General features: G+C 37.2%; 1 protein-coding gene across 9 annotated transcripts in view; it reads right to left on the bottom strand.

The window, feature by feature from the left end:
• CPEB2 (cytoplasmic polyadenylation element binding protein 2) overlaps positions 1–14852 on the bottom strand; it is a 68870-nt gene that overhangs the window by 40510 nt on the left and 13508 nt on the right. For all 9 annotated transcript variants that reach the window (XM_024993643.2, XM_024993641.2, XM_024993642.2 and 6 more), the window contains one exon: positions 14163–14253. In XM_024993643.2, the coding sequence (XP_024849411.1) occupies positions 14163–14253 (91 nt within the window). The remainder of the gene's footprint in view (positions 1–14162; positions 14254–14852) is intronic.

The raw sequence follows: 14852 nt of genomic DNA, 5'->3' as shown, positions 1-14852 counted from the left end.
TTCTGCCAACTCTTTTAAACAGAAAAAAAAAATCACACATCAAGAGTTTGAATTAGAATAGTTAACCAACTAATAAGAGAAGTGGTATGGTGTGGTGGTTCAAAGCACAAACTTAAGAACTATTAAATTCCACCAGCTACTAGCAATGAAATTTAGATATTTATTATTAGTAAGCCATCACAATCATCGAACTGTAAATTAAGGCTAAATATCTACCCTTAGTTGTGATAATTAACTAAATTAATCCATATATGTAGAGTTCTGAGAACAGAGCTTAGCATATATCAAAAGTTCAATAAATGATAGCTATGATATGTTATATATTGGGTACATATATTAAACCAACACACATACACAACACTCTTAAATAAGAACTAATTCTTCTTTTTTATGTGCTTTAAACAAGGCATTGCTCCCACTGCTTTGGTAGACTCTTCTCATATTTCTTTCATTATCTACATTTCACCTTTATTTTGAAACCCAGTTAGGAAAAAAAAAAATGGTTCACAGGAAGCCTGGTAAAATCCACTCAGAATGTGGTCATTACCAACCTTGAATAATTTCAGTCTCTGCTCAGATCCAAAGGGCAGGACAGTCATTCCTGACCTCACTCCCAAATCTGAATGCATGCCTCATAAAAGCCTAAGAATAAGATCATACAAATGTAGAAAAGACCCTTAGATCCAGATTCCAAGAAAGCAACAGGATCATTCCTTACCTTCATCTAATAAAAGCCATCAGTCTACTTTAGTTTCCAGGAAAATTAATCAAGCTAATTCACTCATAAATAAGGATCCCATTATAATTTTCTTCACCTAATATTTATAACTTTCAAAACATTTATCCAACTAATACTAGACCATACATTAGGAGGGCTTCCCCGGTAGCTCAGCTGGTAAAGACTGCAATGCAGGAGACCCCGGTTTGATTCCTGGGTTGGGAAGATTCCCTGGAGAAGGGATAGGCTATCCACTCCAGTATTCTTGGGCTTCCCTGCTGGCTCAGCAGGTAAAGAATCTGTCCGCAATGTCGGAGACCTGGGTGTGATCCCTGGATTGGGAAGATCCCTTGGAGGAGGGCATGGTAACCCACTCTTAGCATTCTTGCCTGGAGAATCCCCATGGACAGAAGAACTTGTGAAGGCTACAGTCCCTGGAGTCTGTAAACACCAAGGAACATAGAATATGAATAAGTTTTTTTTTTAAGTATAACCACAGAGAAAGACAAAAACAATAAAGGGCTAAACTTAAGTCGTTAATCATCTGGTAAGATAATGTTTTATTATAAAATCACTTCAATAAAACTGGTACTAACTGATATATGCAATTAAATGTTAAAATCATGTTGCACTAGTGGTCACAAAACTTTAAATTATAAAAGGGTTTATTAACAAAAGTAATATTGAGAATAACAAATGGACAATCAAACATCATCAGTGATAGTACAAACTGACATAAAACTTAAAAATAAATTGGCAAAAGTGGGGGTGGGGTGGGATGATTTAGGAGATTGGGATTGACCCAGACACATTACTATGCATAAAACAGATAACTAATTAGAGCCTGCTGTATAGCACAGGGAGCTCAGTGCTCTACAGTGACCTAGATGGGAAGGAAATCCAAAAAAGAGGATTTTTGCATACATAGAGCTGATGCACTTCACTTTACAGCAGAAACTAACACAACACTGTAATGCAACTATACTCCAATAAAAATTAGTAAAACAATAAATTTAGTCACGCTTAGGGAATTAAGACTGCTGGTCACCACCATGGTCTGATTCCACAAGAGTGGGAAATCTGTGAACTATCTCAGCAGCAGCAGACATCAACCAAGGACCACAGGTCAAGTAGCAACCAGGCTTTCAAAAGACACCGTTTTAGAGCCAGAGAAAGGATTCCACTTCCAAACTGAGACTCTGCCCCTCACTTATGAGTTTCCTTCCTTCTTATGCTTATTGAGACAGGCTGGGACCTGGGACCCTTTGCTGCAGTGAGCTCACCTGCACAAAGGTCTATTTGAGCATCAGAATACAAAGAAACCATACGGAACTAAAAATAAAGTGCCTACATGTGCAGTTGCAGCACATTATGAACAATAAGATACAAAAAAAACTCAACTGCCACTTCTGAGGCATCAGGAGCAAAAGCACAGTACTGTGCATGATCTATCCCTGCACACAGCGCCTCCAGGGCCACCAAGGGTGGGTGGACCACTTAAGCCACCCCCTGGCCTGACCCACAGATCCACCCCTACCTTCACCCCATTTAAAGGACTAGTTCCCTCCCCCCTCTCAGGGAGCATAGGAGAGAACAGTGAAAATCTGTTATTTGTTTTCACTCCCTTTTGCTGTAGCAGGAGTCAAAATAAACCTTGCCTATCGTGGTGGCTCAGACAAAGTAAAGAATCTGCCTGCAATCCAAGGGACCCAGGTTCAATCCCTGGGTCAAGAAGATCCCATGGAGAAGGGAATGACAACCCACTCCCGTATGCTTCCCTGGAGAATTCCATGGACAGAGGAGCCAGACGGCTATAGTCCATGGGGTTGCAAAGAGTTGGACAAGACTGAGTGACAAATACTTTCACACTTTGGGGGGAAAAAAAAGTTGGCAATATGTGTCTAGTGCCTTGAAAACAAATGTAATGTCTATTCTATGGAAATAAACTCAGAAAAAGCTCATTGACTTTCATTTAAAAATTTAAATACCCAAATGTACAACAGTAGGGGAATGGTTATATAAACTTTTTTGCATGCATATAAATAATTTTAAGTTCTAAATAAATATTGATGAAAATTTTTTGGACCATTGTTTAATCTTTCAACCAATAATTCACTGAGCCTGTTCTATTTGGTTGGCACTAATACAGATGCTGATTCAAGATAAGGCAAAAACAGAAGTGGTCAATGCTCCCATGATACACTCTCATGTGAATAGAAATATACACTGAAAAAAAATAACTGAATCAGAAATAAATGAGAAAAGTGCTCCAATTGAAAATTTACATGGTTGCTTAGCAATCCTTACAAAGTAACCCACTACTGACCAGAGTGTCAAAGAGGCTTCACTAAGGAGGTACTTAAACCAGGGATTACAGAGTCTTCCAACTGAACATGGAGTGAATACATGAGCTCATCTCTGCTGCTTTCTGAAACCCCTAAAATGTCAGCATAGAAGTTTTAAAGAGGCATAACCACCATTATGACAAAGAGAATTGGACAGGATCACAGAAGAATCATATCACATTTTCAAAAGCTGTGAACATGAATGGCTGATTGGTAGTTGACTGTGGAGACCAGAAATCACCAAAAACACTAAAGGCAACCTGGTGTGTACATGGGGAAGATTATCAAGAAATAAGCCATTTACTATAATGAAAGCCCCCAAAAGTTGAGAAATAAGCAGCTCTGGTTATCATTCAGAGTAGATATGAGTAGAACTGAAAACTGGGAGGTGGATGATTGGTTCAAGCAGAGACACCTGCAGCCCCTTCTCTGGCTCTTCTAAGAAGGCTAACTAGGCAGGACTACAGCTTCTAGGCCAAAGAATGGAAGACAGACATCCAAGTCCATTCCCCAGAACAAAAGAAAATACATGAACACAGATACTGTGACATACAGATCCACTTACAGTAATGCTCACTAGATCATAAGCTGTAACTACACACAGTTTCCAATCACCATTTCTGTTTTATCTTTAAAAATGAACGGACAGCAAAGGATCATAAGATACTGAACAAAAGTCTCCAGCATGAGAAAAAAAAGAGAACAAAACCAAACAATTACAAAAGAGGAACTTGAAAGAAGCATAGACAATACAAGGAACTGGAAAAATAATAATGTTTAAACACTCCAGAGAAATAAGATCAAAGAATAAAAATAAGAAAGTTCTGAGAATTTTTCTAAAGAGGGTCTTAAAAGTCATTCAGAGAAAATTTTTTAAATAAAAAAATCATTAGAAGGATTGAAAGTAAGAGATGAGGAAACCCTTCCAAAAGTGAAACAAAATATAAAGTCATGGAAGTTAGAAACCAAACGTTGAGTATAGGAGACAATATTTCAAGAACAGCAATTTCAGAGAGGGGTAATATAAAAAATAAAAGAGAAGAAATTATTAAAAAAAAAAAAAGGTAAAAAAATTTTCCAAGAACTGAAGGAAATTAATCTCTGAAATAGGAGGACTCAACTAATGTGCAGTACAAGAAATAAAACAAGAAAATGGAATGATAGAAGGAAAGATGGAAGGAAGAAAGGGGAAGAAGACAGACGGGTAAAGTCCCCTACCATCATACACAGGAAGACCCATATTCATTAGTACAAAAATTCAGAACCACAGGCATGAAAATATTCTAAAAGCTTCCAGTAAAAAAGTAAAATTAAAAAACAGAAAACAAGACAATCATACAAATGAACAGGTTTTAGAATGGTGTTAAATTTAACCCTGGAAGTAATGAAGCATTGCTTTCAACGTTCTAAATCACTAATACATAATTCCACACGAGCCTATCATCTTATATAGGTAGAATAATCATGTTTTTATACATACAAGCCTCAAAATTTATACCCCATCTGAAAGAAGGTTGTAAGATAGGCCCAATAAAACATATATAAATCATTAAGAAAGAACATGGAAATTAGGACATGAATCCCAAAGGAATAAGGAATTCTTGGGCTTAAGGAAACCACAAAATGACAGTTATGATGGGCTACAAGAATACTCACACCATTGTGGGCGGGGTGGGGGGGAAGACAATTTATATGACTATTTGCTGTTTTTACATGTTCCAAGAAGCTTCAGTGTTTTACAAATATATTCTGGGATGAATTAGTGTATGTACTTAGAAAACTAAGCAAACAAACCAAAAGAGACAATGATAAATTCCAGGAAAAAGAGTTATATGAGAAAGAAAATGTTACAGTACAAAACATATGAGGTTCATCTGTAAATAACATTTGTATTATCACAGTAATTGCATCCTCTAAAACAAAAGTGGTCCTAAAATAGTTTTCAGAGGACAAAGCAGTGAAAATGTTGGGGGTATGGGTAAATCAAAGTAGACAGTCTACAGACAATACCTAAAATGTAGGAAATATAAAGCATAAGCATATTATTTACAAATAATTATGCGAAGAATAGGTACAGTTGAAAGTGGCTACATCCAAGGAACAGAAATCAGAAGTAGACAGAGCAGAATGAAGAAAGACTTCTATTTTTTCTTCTATAAACCTTATGGCACTATTTTACCTTGTAATCTATGTACATATATTTTTTAAACTAACTTTTTGAAAGTTAACCAGGTTAGAGGGAAGGTATCTATTTGAATATCTCATATATCTTATGTTTATATATTTAAAAAGAAAAAATGAGAAAAATTATATACCAAAAATATTAAACATGGTTATTTTAGCTTGTGGAATTATTGATAATTTAAAAACTTTTCCCCCCGAGTTTTTCCAAATTTCCTTTAATGAATACACACTACTTTTTGAAATAAGAAAAACATTTCAAAGAATAAAGTCCTATATCCTGCAGGAAAACCTTTCATTAGAGACTCTCAGATACTTTTCAAATACTTATTTCAAATACAAATAAGCTGCTAAAATTCATAGGCTCAGTTATCCCATGTATTTATCACTTCAGGTTCTATATAAAAAATATTCTTTCTGCTTTTATTTTCAATTTAAAAATAAGGGCTGTAAGCCCATATTTAAAGTTCTAGGATAGATGCTTTGCATGAGTAATAAACTTTTAATAAATACACATATGCTTTGAATAAATGTGATTTTTAAGAAAATTCATTGTCATTTCTGTGCAATAGTTTTTAGTTTTTAGAAAAGAAACTGTAATCTTATATAAGTCAAATCATTTAGTTGACTATTCAAAGATGCTTGGAAGAAATAACAACTCTAAATTTAATAATATTGTTGCTAAGAGAAATATTTAAAATTAAATAAAAATTTAAAATCTCTATCCATGATACCATATTTCAGATGAATCTTCTACAACAAGAATTTTTACAATCACACTTTCAAAATTTCCCTTTCAATCTGCAGATAACATTGACAACAGAAGTTCTACTCTAATAAATTGTTCCGTTAAGATGAACTAAATTCTGAATAGTTGGGGGTAAAGGTATCAAGTATGTCACAACAGTGTCACCTCTTAAAATCAGAACACATTTAATAAAATGTATATGGCTTCTATATAATTTAGTCCAAAAATAATTATTTTTTTCCTCTTTATCAAAGGCCAATGATCTACAGAAAAAGAAAACAAAATCAATGAAGTAAAAGGGAAAGAATATGTAAATTCTACTTATTCCTTTTTAAAATAGAAGGAAACATTTTACTTAAAAACTGAAAGCATACATAGCAATCCATTATCTTGTTTTGGAAAACATTCTAATAAAATGATTTTCATCTATACTTTTTTTCGGCACATGTGAAAATTTTGACTTCAAGCCACACAGGTGGCTGAAGAAAAGCAAAATGGTTCTGGGAAATACATGCCTCTCTATCAGAGTTATTAATAAGCTAGGGCAGTTTAAGAGGAGGGAAGTAACTATACTTTGACATGGATATTGCTGGTATCAGTTTTATTTTTCGCTCTACTCTATTTTAATAAAAACCACTCAATTTTTTTAAACTTCTTATAGATTTCTTTGATCTTGTTCTAATAGAGGAGAGTTTCTTAAAAGTGTACTCATCACATAACCTGCCATGGCTAATTTCTAGAACAGGGCCCTGAAGCTGCATGTTAAACATGCTCTCCAAGTCTGAAATAATTTTTTTTTTCTAATTATGAAATTTGATTGCTTTTTAAAGACTTTTTTTTAATATGGACAATTTTTAAAGTCTTTTTTGAATTTATTAAAATACTGCTTCTGCTTTATGTTTGGGTTTTTTTGGCCACAAGGCATGTGGGATCCCCAACCAGAGATCAAACCCACGCTTCCTGCGCTGGAAGGTGAAGTCTCAACTGCTGGACAGCCGGGCAAGGCCCCAGAAGCTCTTAAGCTCGAAAATGTAAGTTCTCACACCAGAATTTTAGAAACTGATACAAGTTATTTTGTGACTCTGTACTTAAATTGTAAACTGTGGTTTCACCTGATGGGTCCAATGTGATAGTTACTGATGTGCTCAGACGCTCAGCCCTGTCCCACTCTTTGTAACACCATGAACTGTAGCCCACAAGGCTCCTCTGTCCATGGGATTTCCCAGGCAAGAATATTGGAGTGGGTTGCCATTTCCTCCTCCAGGGCAATCTTCCTGGCCCAGGGACTGAACCTGTGTCTCTCACATCTCCTGCACTGGCAGAGTTCCACAGAACAGCAAGGAGAGAGAAGAAAAGTCTTATTAAGTGAACAATGCAAAGAAACAAAGGAAAACAACAGAATGGGAAAGACTAGACATCTCTTCAAGAAAACCTGAAATACCAAGGGAATATTTCAGGCAAGGATGGGCACAATAAAGGACAGAAATAGCAAGGACCTATCAAAAGTAAAAGATATTAAGAAGATGTGGCAAGAATACACAGAAGAACTATACAAAAAAGGTCTTAATGACCCAGGTAACCACAATGGTGTGATCACTCACCTTGAGCCAGACATCCTGGAATGGGAAGTCAATTGGGCCTTAGGAAGCATTACTACCAACAATGTTAGTGGAGGTGAGAGAATTCCAGCTGAGCTATTTAAAATCCTACAAGATGACGCTGTTACACTCAATATGTCAGCAAATTTGGAAAACTCAGCAGTGGCCACAGGAGTGGAAAAAAAAATCAATTTTCATTCCAATCTCAAAGAAGGGCAATGTCAAAGAATGTCCAAACTAATACAACTGAACTTATTTCACATGCTAGCAAGGTAATGTTCAAAATCCATCAAGTTAGGCTCCAGCAGTACATGAACTGAGAAATTTCAGATGCACAAGCTAGATTTAGAAAAAACAGAGGAACCAGAGATCAAATTGCCAAAATTCACTGGATCATAGAGAAAGAGAATTCCAGGAGAACATCTACTTCTGCTTCACTAACTATGCCAAAGCCTTTAACTGTGTGGATCACAACAAACTGTGAAAAATTCTTTAAGTGATGGGAATACCAGACCACTTGACCTGCCTCCTGAGAAACCTGTATGCAGGTCAAGAAGCAACAGTTAGAACCAGACATGGAACAACAGATTGGTTCCAAATCGGGAAAGGAGTCCGTCAAGGCTGTATACTGTCACCCTGCTTATTTAACTTCTATGCAGAGTGCATCACACAGAATGCTAGGTGGGATGAATCACAAGCTGCAATCAAGACTGCAGGGAGAAATATCTACAACCTCAGATATGAAGATGATATCCCTCTAATGGCAGAAAGTGAAGAGGAACTACTAAAGAGCCTCTTGATGAGGATGAAAGAGGAGAGTGAAAAAGATGACTTAAAACTCAGCATTCAAAATAACAAGATCATAGCATCCAGACTTGTAACTTCATGGCAAATAAATGGGGAAAAGTGGAAACAGTGATAGATTTTACTTTCCTGGGCTGCAAAATCACTGAGGATAGTGACTGCAGCCATGAAATTAAAAGATGCTTGCTCCTTGGAAGGAAAGCCATGACAAACCTAGACAGCATTATTAAAAAGCAGAGACATCATTTTGCTGACAAAGGTCTGAATAGTCAAAGCTATGGCTTTTCCAGAAGTTATGTATGGAGGTGAGAGATGGACCATAAAGAAGGCTGAGCGCCAAAGAATTGGTGCTTTTAAGCTATGGTGTTAGAGAAAACTCTTAAGAGTCCCTTGGACTGCATGAGATCAAACCAGTCAATACTAAAGCAAATCAGTTCTGAATATGCATTGGAAGGACTGATGCTGAAGCTGAAACTCCAAAACTTTGGCTACCTGATAAGAGCAGACTCACTGGAAAAGACCCTGCTGCTGGAAAAGACGGAGGGCAGGAGAAGAGGGCAACAGAGGATGAGATGGTTGGATGGCATCACTGACTCAATGGACATGAGTTTGAGCACAGTCTGGGAAATAGTGAAGGACAGGGAAGCCTGGTGTGCTGCATTCCTTGGGACTGCAGAGTGGGACAGGCCTTAGCGACTGAACAACAACAACTTCCATTTTATACTAACACGAGTGAGGAGAATATCAGAGAGAAAAGAAGTGTCTTGCAAAGACGCAAGAATTTAGTTGATACCACCAGGACCACTTAGCATTTATAGAGTCATTCCTTATTTCCTCAAGGATTATTTTCCTTAAAATAAGCAGAGATGTTTTTCTTCAGGAGTTTAGCAGTCAAGTGATAAAAATGATGCTACGATATACAAAAACACAGTAAATAAAAACATTTTCAAGGCATCAACTTCTAAAAATATGTCAATATTGAAAAATCATGCTCTAAATCCTTTTTTTTGAATTCCCCTTAATTGTTTAGAGAACATTAGTAAAGGCATTGTGACTTGCTGACACAGAACCTAAGATTGCTAAATAAACTACATTTCTTCCTGCTGTTCTCAAATAATCTTTTATGTGCTTAAATTTTTTGTTTGCCCTTATGATTTGGAGGAGGGGGTAGGCAATTTGGAATAAAAATGCTTACACAGTAAGACCTTTTTTGTAAACTGCTGAGGGCAGAGAGGGGAGAGAGATTAACAATAATCACTGACTTGTTCTTTTGTTTAAAGGGGAATGAATTGACCCACACATACAGAAAAAAGATCACAGATTATTTAACATAGGTATGCAAACACAAAATTGCAAAATCACAAAACTTTACTTGGCAAAGCATGATTTACTTTGACCATTAAAAGAATTCATAATTGTCCTTGCTATGAAAAGGAAAATATTTGTCAAAAATCAAGACAGTCACCAGAAAATGGATGTTCATGGTGAGTAGTCACTGCAGAATAAATAAAACAGATCCGTCAGTGCCACTTGTACTACGGAAAGCATAAAACAGTGTGTTAGTGTTCACAGTCCAGAGCAAAAGACTCCCCCCACCCTTAGAGGACTGGCTGAGCGGTGTCACACCCAGTCACCGGCAGGCAGCCCCAAAACAGCTATGCCAGGACAAGTCTGCTGTCAGCTCCTCAGTTACGACAAGCTCTTGAACACAACCTGCTCCCTCTGTCTAGTTGATGCTTTCCCCCCATATTGTTTCATCCTTGATTTGCTCAGGTTTCAGGTCTCACCTTTTATTTCTCCACATCTACCTTAGATACCTCCGCTTATTACCTCCAAACACTTCATAGCCTCCCCTCCATAGTACTCTAATACTTACCGTTATATGTGTACATAATCGAACCCACCAGGTTCCTCTGTCCATGGGATTTCCCAGGCAAGAATACTGGAGTGGGTTGCCATTTCCTCCTCCAGGGGATCTTCCCTACCCAGGGATCAAACCCGAGTTTCCAATGTCTCCTGAATTGGCAGGCGGATTGTTCTTCACCACTGTGCCACCTGGGAAGCCCTACTGTATGTTTATATTAATGTGTTATATGTATCTATGCATATCACACATGTAACTAGAAGGTCTCTCTTCCTCTTTGGCTGTACATTCCACAAGAACAGAGACCATGTCTGTTTCACATAACACACAGCAGGCTCTTGGATACTGCCTAGTATAAAAGTAAGCACACTTTCTCGAACAGCATGCATCCAGGGTTTCATCTATGGCTGCCATCACTTCACATCCTGAGAGCCTTGACAAGACCATTTCACCTGCCATGCCAGACTAGAAAGACCTTAACAGTAAACAGTGGAGGTTCTCTGCTGCCCTGTAAAAACCACTAGGCTTGCATTCTGGGCTGAAGCGGGGGCAGGAGGGTCCCTCTGTCAGTCTAATCAGTCAACAGTCATGCCAGTAACCGGGAGTGGACTTTTTTTGGATTCCAGAGGACTGCCTGATTGCTTTTCTGTCTACCAACATAAACCCTAACCTGAAGCAGTTTTTCTTTTCCTTTAGAACAGCAGAACCCAATGCAAATTTTGTTTCTGCCTTTCATCTCTCTGGGAGGCAGCCTCCATGACTGCCCCTGCTGCTCTTTGCCTCCCAGGACTCACAGCTCTTGGGCAACAGACTCCGCCCCAGCTGAGCAAGGTGATCTATGTGGCTAGTATGCTGTCATGGAAATGATAGCATGAGACTTCTGAAGCTAAATCCTAGAAGACACTGGGGCACCTGCTTCGAGCTTTATCATTTGCTCTGGGGGTAGGGGGGGCACGCTTGGAGGACACTTCGGCAGTCCTGAGCAGAGGTCCGTGATGAACTGTGTTCTCCTGCCAACAGCCTGCGCCAACTTGCCAGCCACGTAAGTAAGTCATCTTGGAAAAGGATCCCCCTCGCCTTAGTCAGATCTTCAGATGACTGCCGCCTCATTGTTCTCCTGACTGCTACCTCCTAAGACCCTCACCAAAACTAACCTGCTAAAGAGCTTCGGAGTTTTAAACCACAGAAACTGCAGGTGATAATAAAGGTTCATTGTAGCTTCAAGCTACTAAATTTGGGAGTAATTTTTTATGCAGCAGTGTATAACTAATACAATCTTTCACCACTCAAGTTTGCACAGAAAATTTTCAAGAAACTGTCACCACTTACACAAAGGGAAATAAGAAATTCATTTTTATTTTCAGTTTTTCATTTACCCCACAAGTCTCACCTCTCTGTTCATTAGGTTCCATATGGAAGACATAGCAACTGGTTAGATTATTGAAAAATATTTTAGAAGGATAAGATTTATTCTGCTTTTTTAGAGAAGAGAATTTTCATATGCTAAGTAGAGAACAGAACTTTCTGAAAGTGATGAAAAGATGAGATAAGAGGGATGGGATAGAGGCTGAAGTGATGCCCTAAAGATCAGGAATGGAAAGGAGGGGAAATAAATTCAGGGATTGGTTTCTTCTATATGTCACAACCTTGCTTTCCTAAATTTTTACTGATGCCCAGCCCCAAGAAACGGTGTAACGATCAGCGTGTGGGAGTAAGATACACAGTATGACAAATCCCAGGAGGCAGGGAAATTTGTACTAGTTATAAAAGAAAAAACTAAGTGACAGCACTTGGATATCAAGACGATTTGAGAAAGGTGCGTGCGTGTGGGTGTGCTAAGTCGCTTCAGTTGTATCCAACTCTGCAATTTCATGGATTGTAGCCCACCAAGGCTCCTCTGTCCATGGGATTCTCCAGGCAAGAATACTGGAGTGGGTTGCCATTCCCTTCTCCAAGGGCTCTTCCTAAGCCAGGATAGAACCTGCGTCTCTTACGTCCCTGCATTGGCAGGTGAGCTCTTTACCACTAGGGCCATCTGGGAAGCTCCAATTTTAGAAAGGTAATAGAACCAGTCTTATTTCTCAATTCTATGGAGAAGCATTCTCAAATGTTTTCTTTTGTTTTTTCTCTATTCCCTGTCATAATAAATGTGGAACATAAAATGTTCCAATTAGAAAGAGATGTGTTACCATGATTCCTAAAGGTGGTTAATGAGCCTTTTTTTCCTAACAGAAGAATTCTGAATTCATTTGAATATTTCAATTATTGATATTAAATTCCTTTTAGCCTCATACTGCTTCTGTTTTCTTTTTCAAAGTCTTCTTTCTAGGTTTCCTTCCATTTTTATTATAAAATATGCTAGAAAAACAGAAAAACTGGGATAATTAATAGTGAGTATATAATTAATGTTTTCTCTTAACATATTCAAAGGGCTTCTTTAAGGAAGGCTGGGAGAAACAATGATGAAAAAGGTTTAATTACCCACTGGTTACAGTTAATATTGACTTGATCAGTATTAGAACTTGTAAGCATTTTCTTTCTATAGAAGGCAAGGAAACCAACAGAGGGAAGGTCTTCGTAATCCTGAGCTGCAGCCAGCGTCTATTCTGAAACAGTGGGTCCAAGTGCCTTGGAACTGCTGGGTAACTGGGTTAAACAGACAAACAGACAGAACCTCAAATACTCAAAAAACTAGGCTGAATTTGGTTACAGGCAATTTCCCTCAAAAAAAAAATTAATAATAACAATAATCAAAGTCTAACTATCTTAATTAGTTTGTGAGTAGAATTAGCATCATTACACATCATTGACAATTACCAAAATCCCCTGAGCTTCTCAAAGTCCTCACCAACAAAGGAAACAAAAAGATAAGAAACTCCTTTACAAGCAAAACCCAGAGGCAGAACAAAAGTGTTGAGATAGCTCGTCAGTACTGCCAGCTCAGCCAGAGCCATTGCCTTGCTGCCAACTCTCGGGTTCCAGAGTTTTTAGGCTGACTCTTATAAGGGAATCCTCGGCTTTATAGAATTAAAAAGAGAACAGTTTGAAAGACCCTGAGCCAGAACCAACCAGTTAAAGTGCCCCTGATTCCTGCCTGGCTCACAGAAACTGTGTAAGGTAATAAAATGTTTATTGTTGTCTGAAGCTGCTAAGTTTGGGGACTGTTCATTATGCAGCAACAGACACTAGTATTTCTCATGACTCAAGTTCACACAGTTTGCTAGATTCTCATCATTTATAATATAAAAGGCAAGAATATATTTTATATGAAGAAATATAAATCACTAACATGTAACATGCAAATGAAAACAAGTTTGTTAACACAATTTCTTCAGTTACAGTTAACTGTAACTGTGATAAGGCTGACAGTATAACGTTACGGGCACTGATTCTTTTACCTAATTTGCCCTAACTTTTATGACCAGCTTCTCTACCTCAAAACCCTTTCAAATTCCTACAACATGACAGCAGGAAGGAAAATGAGAAAGGAAGTTAACTTATGACAATTTTAGGCTGGAATTACTACAAACTGCGAGTGCAAGTATTTCAAGAAAGATTTTTTTTTTCTTTTTTAATATTTCTGTATTTGAAAGAATTCTAGAATAGTGGCTATAATGCCTTCAGAGCCATTCTTCATCCTTGGGTGAACTGAGTTATCTCTAAAAAGTGGCTTTTTCTTAAATAACAAGTCAAGAGATTTAGGTTTTTCCATTTCTCTCTATAAATTGGCATAAAGTTAAAGCAGCTACCAAGGTAAAAATACGACTTTTCATAAAAACAAAGGCTCTTAACAAATTTAGAATTTTATAGATGAGATAGGTGTTAGTGCTTATTTTCATATGAAAAATGGTAAGAGAAGCAGACAAAATGGTGGATGGCATAAGAAAATAAAAAAGTCACATACCCTTAAGAGGATCATGCTCTGCTCTCATAATATCAATAAGGGAATTTTCCAGAGAGTGCATATTCAAACTGTCATACATTCTACTTCGATCCTGGAAGAGAAGAAGATAAAAAAAAAGAATATAGTCTACACAATTTTTTCAAAAAGTGATGATTAATGTACTATCTAAATCTTCTTACATAAATTAGGACATTTGACTAATATAATATTACTAGTCAGTTTGCAACCCAAGACAATGTCAATAACTAAGGATCTCCTGAGCTTAATATCTCTTGTACTGGAGGACAATAGATTTCATACATTTATCTCCAAAATCACATATCAAAAGTATCTTATTTAATCAGCAGTATTAATGCAATACAGTAAAAACAATTTCTGTTGTTATCATTCTCAACTTATAAATATTTCTGAAATCTTATACACAAAGAAAGCATTTTCAGTTGTTATTTAACTTTTAAACTTTTCACATATATATAGGAATTTGGACACTGGCCCTTGAAAAATAAATATTTGGGTGAAAAGGCTTAATTCCATAATGCACCATACTTTAAACATCAAACATTGTATGCTATTTAATAGTCAGAATTTCATAATAAGGAATGCATAAGCATCCTAAACAGTAAAAATTAAAAGCATGAAATACCAATTTCAGAACAAAGACAAACATCAAGAATAATCCTGACATATTGA

This window comes from Bos taurus, chromosome 6, assembly GCF_002263795.3.
Source record: "Bos taurus isolate L1 Dominette 01449 registration number 42190680 breed Hereford chromosome 6, ARS-UCD2.0, whole genome shotgun sequence".
NCBI classification, from domain to species: Eukaryota; Metazoa; Chordata; class Mammalia; order Artiodactyla; family Bovidae; genus Bos; species Bos taurus.
The sequence above is the reverse complement of the archived record's forward strand: the minus strand, read 5'-3'. Positions and strand labels throughout refer to the sequence as shown.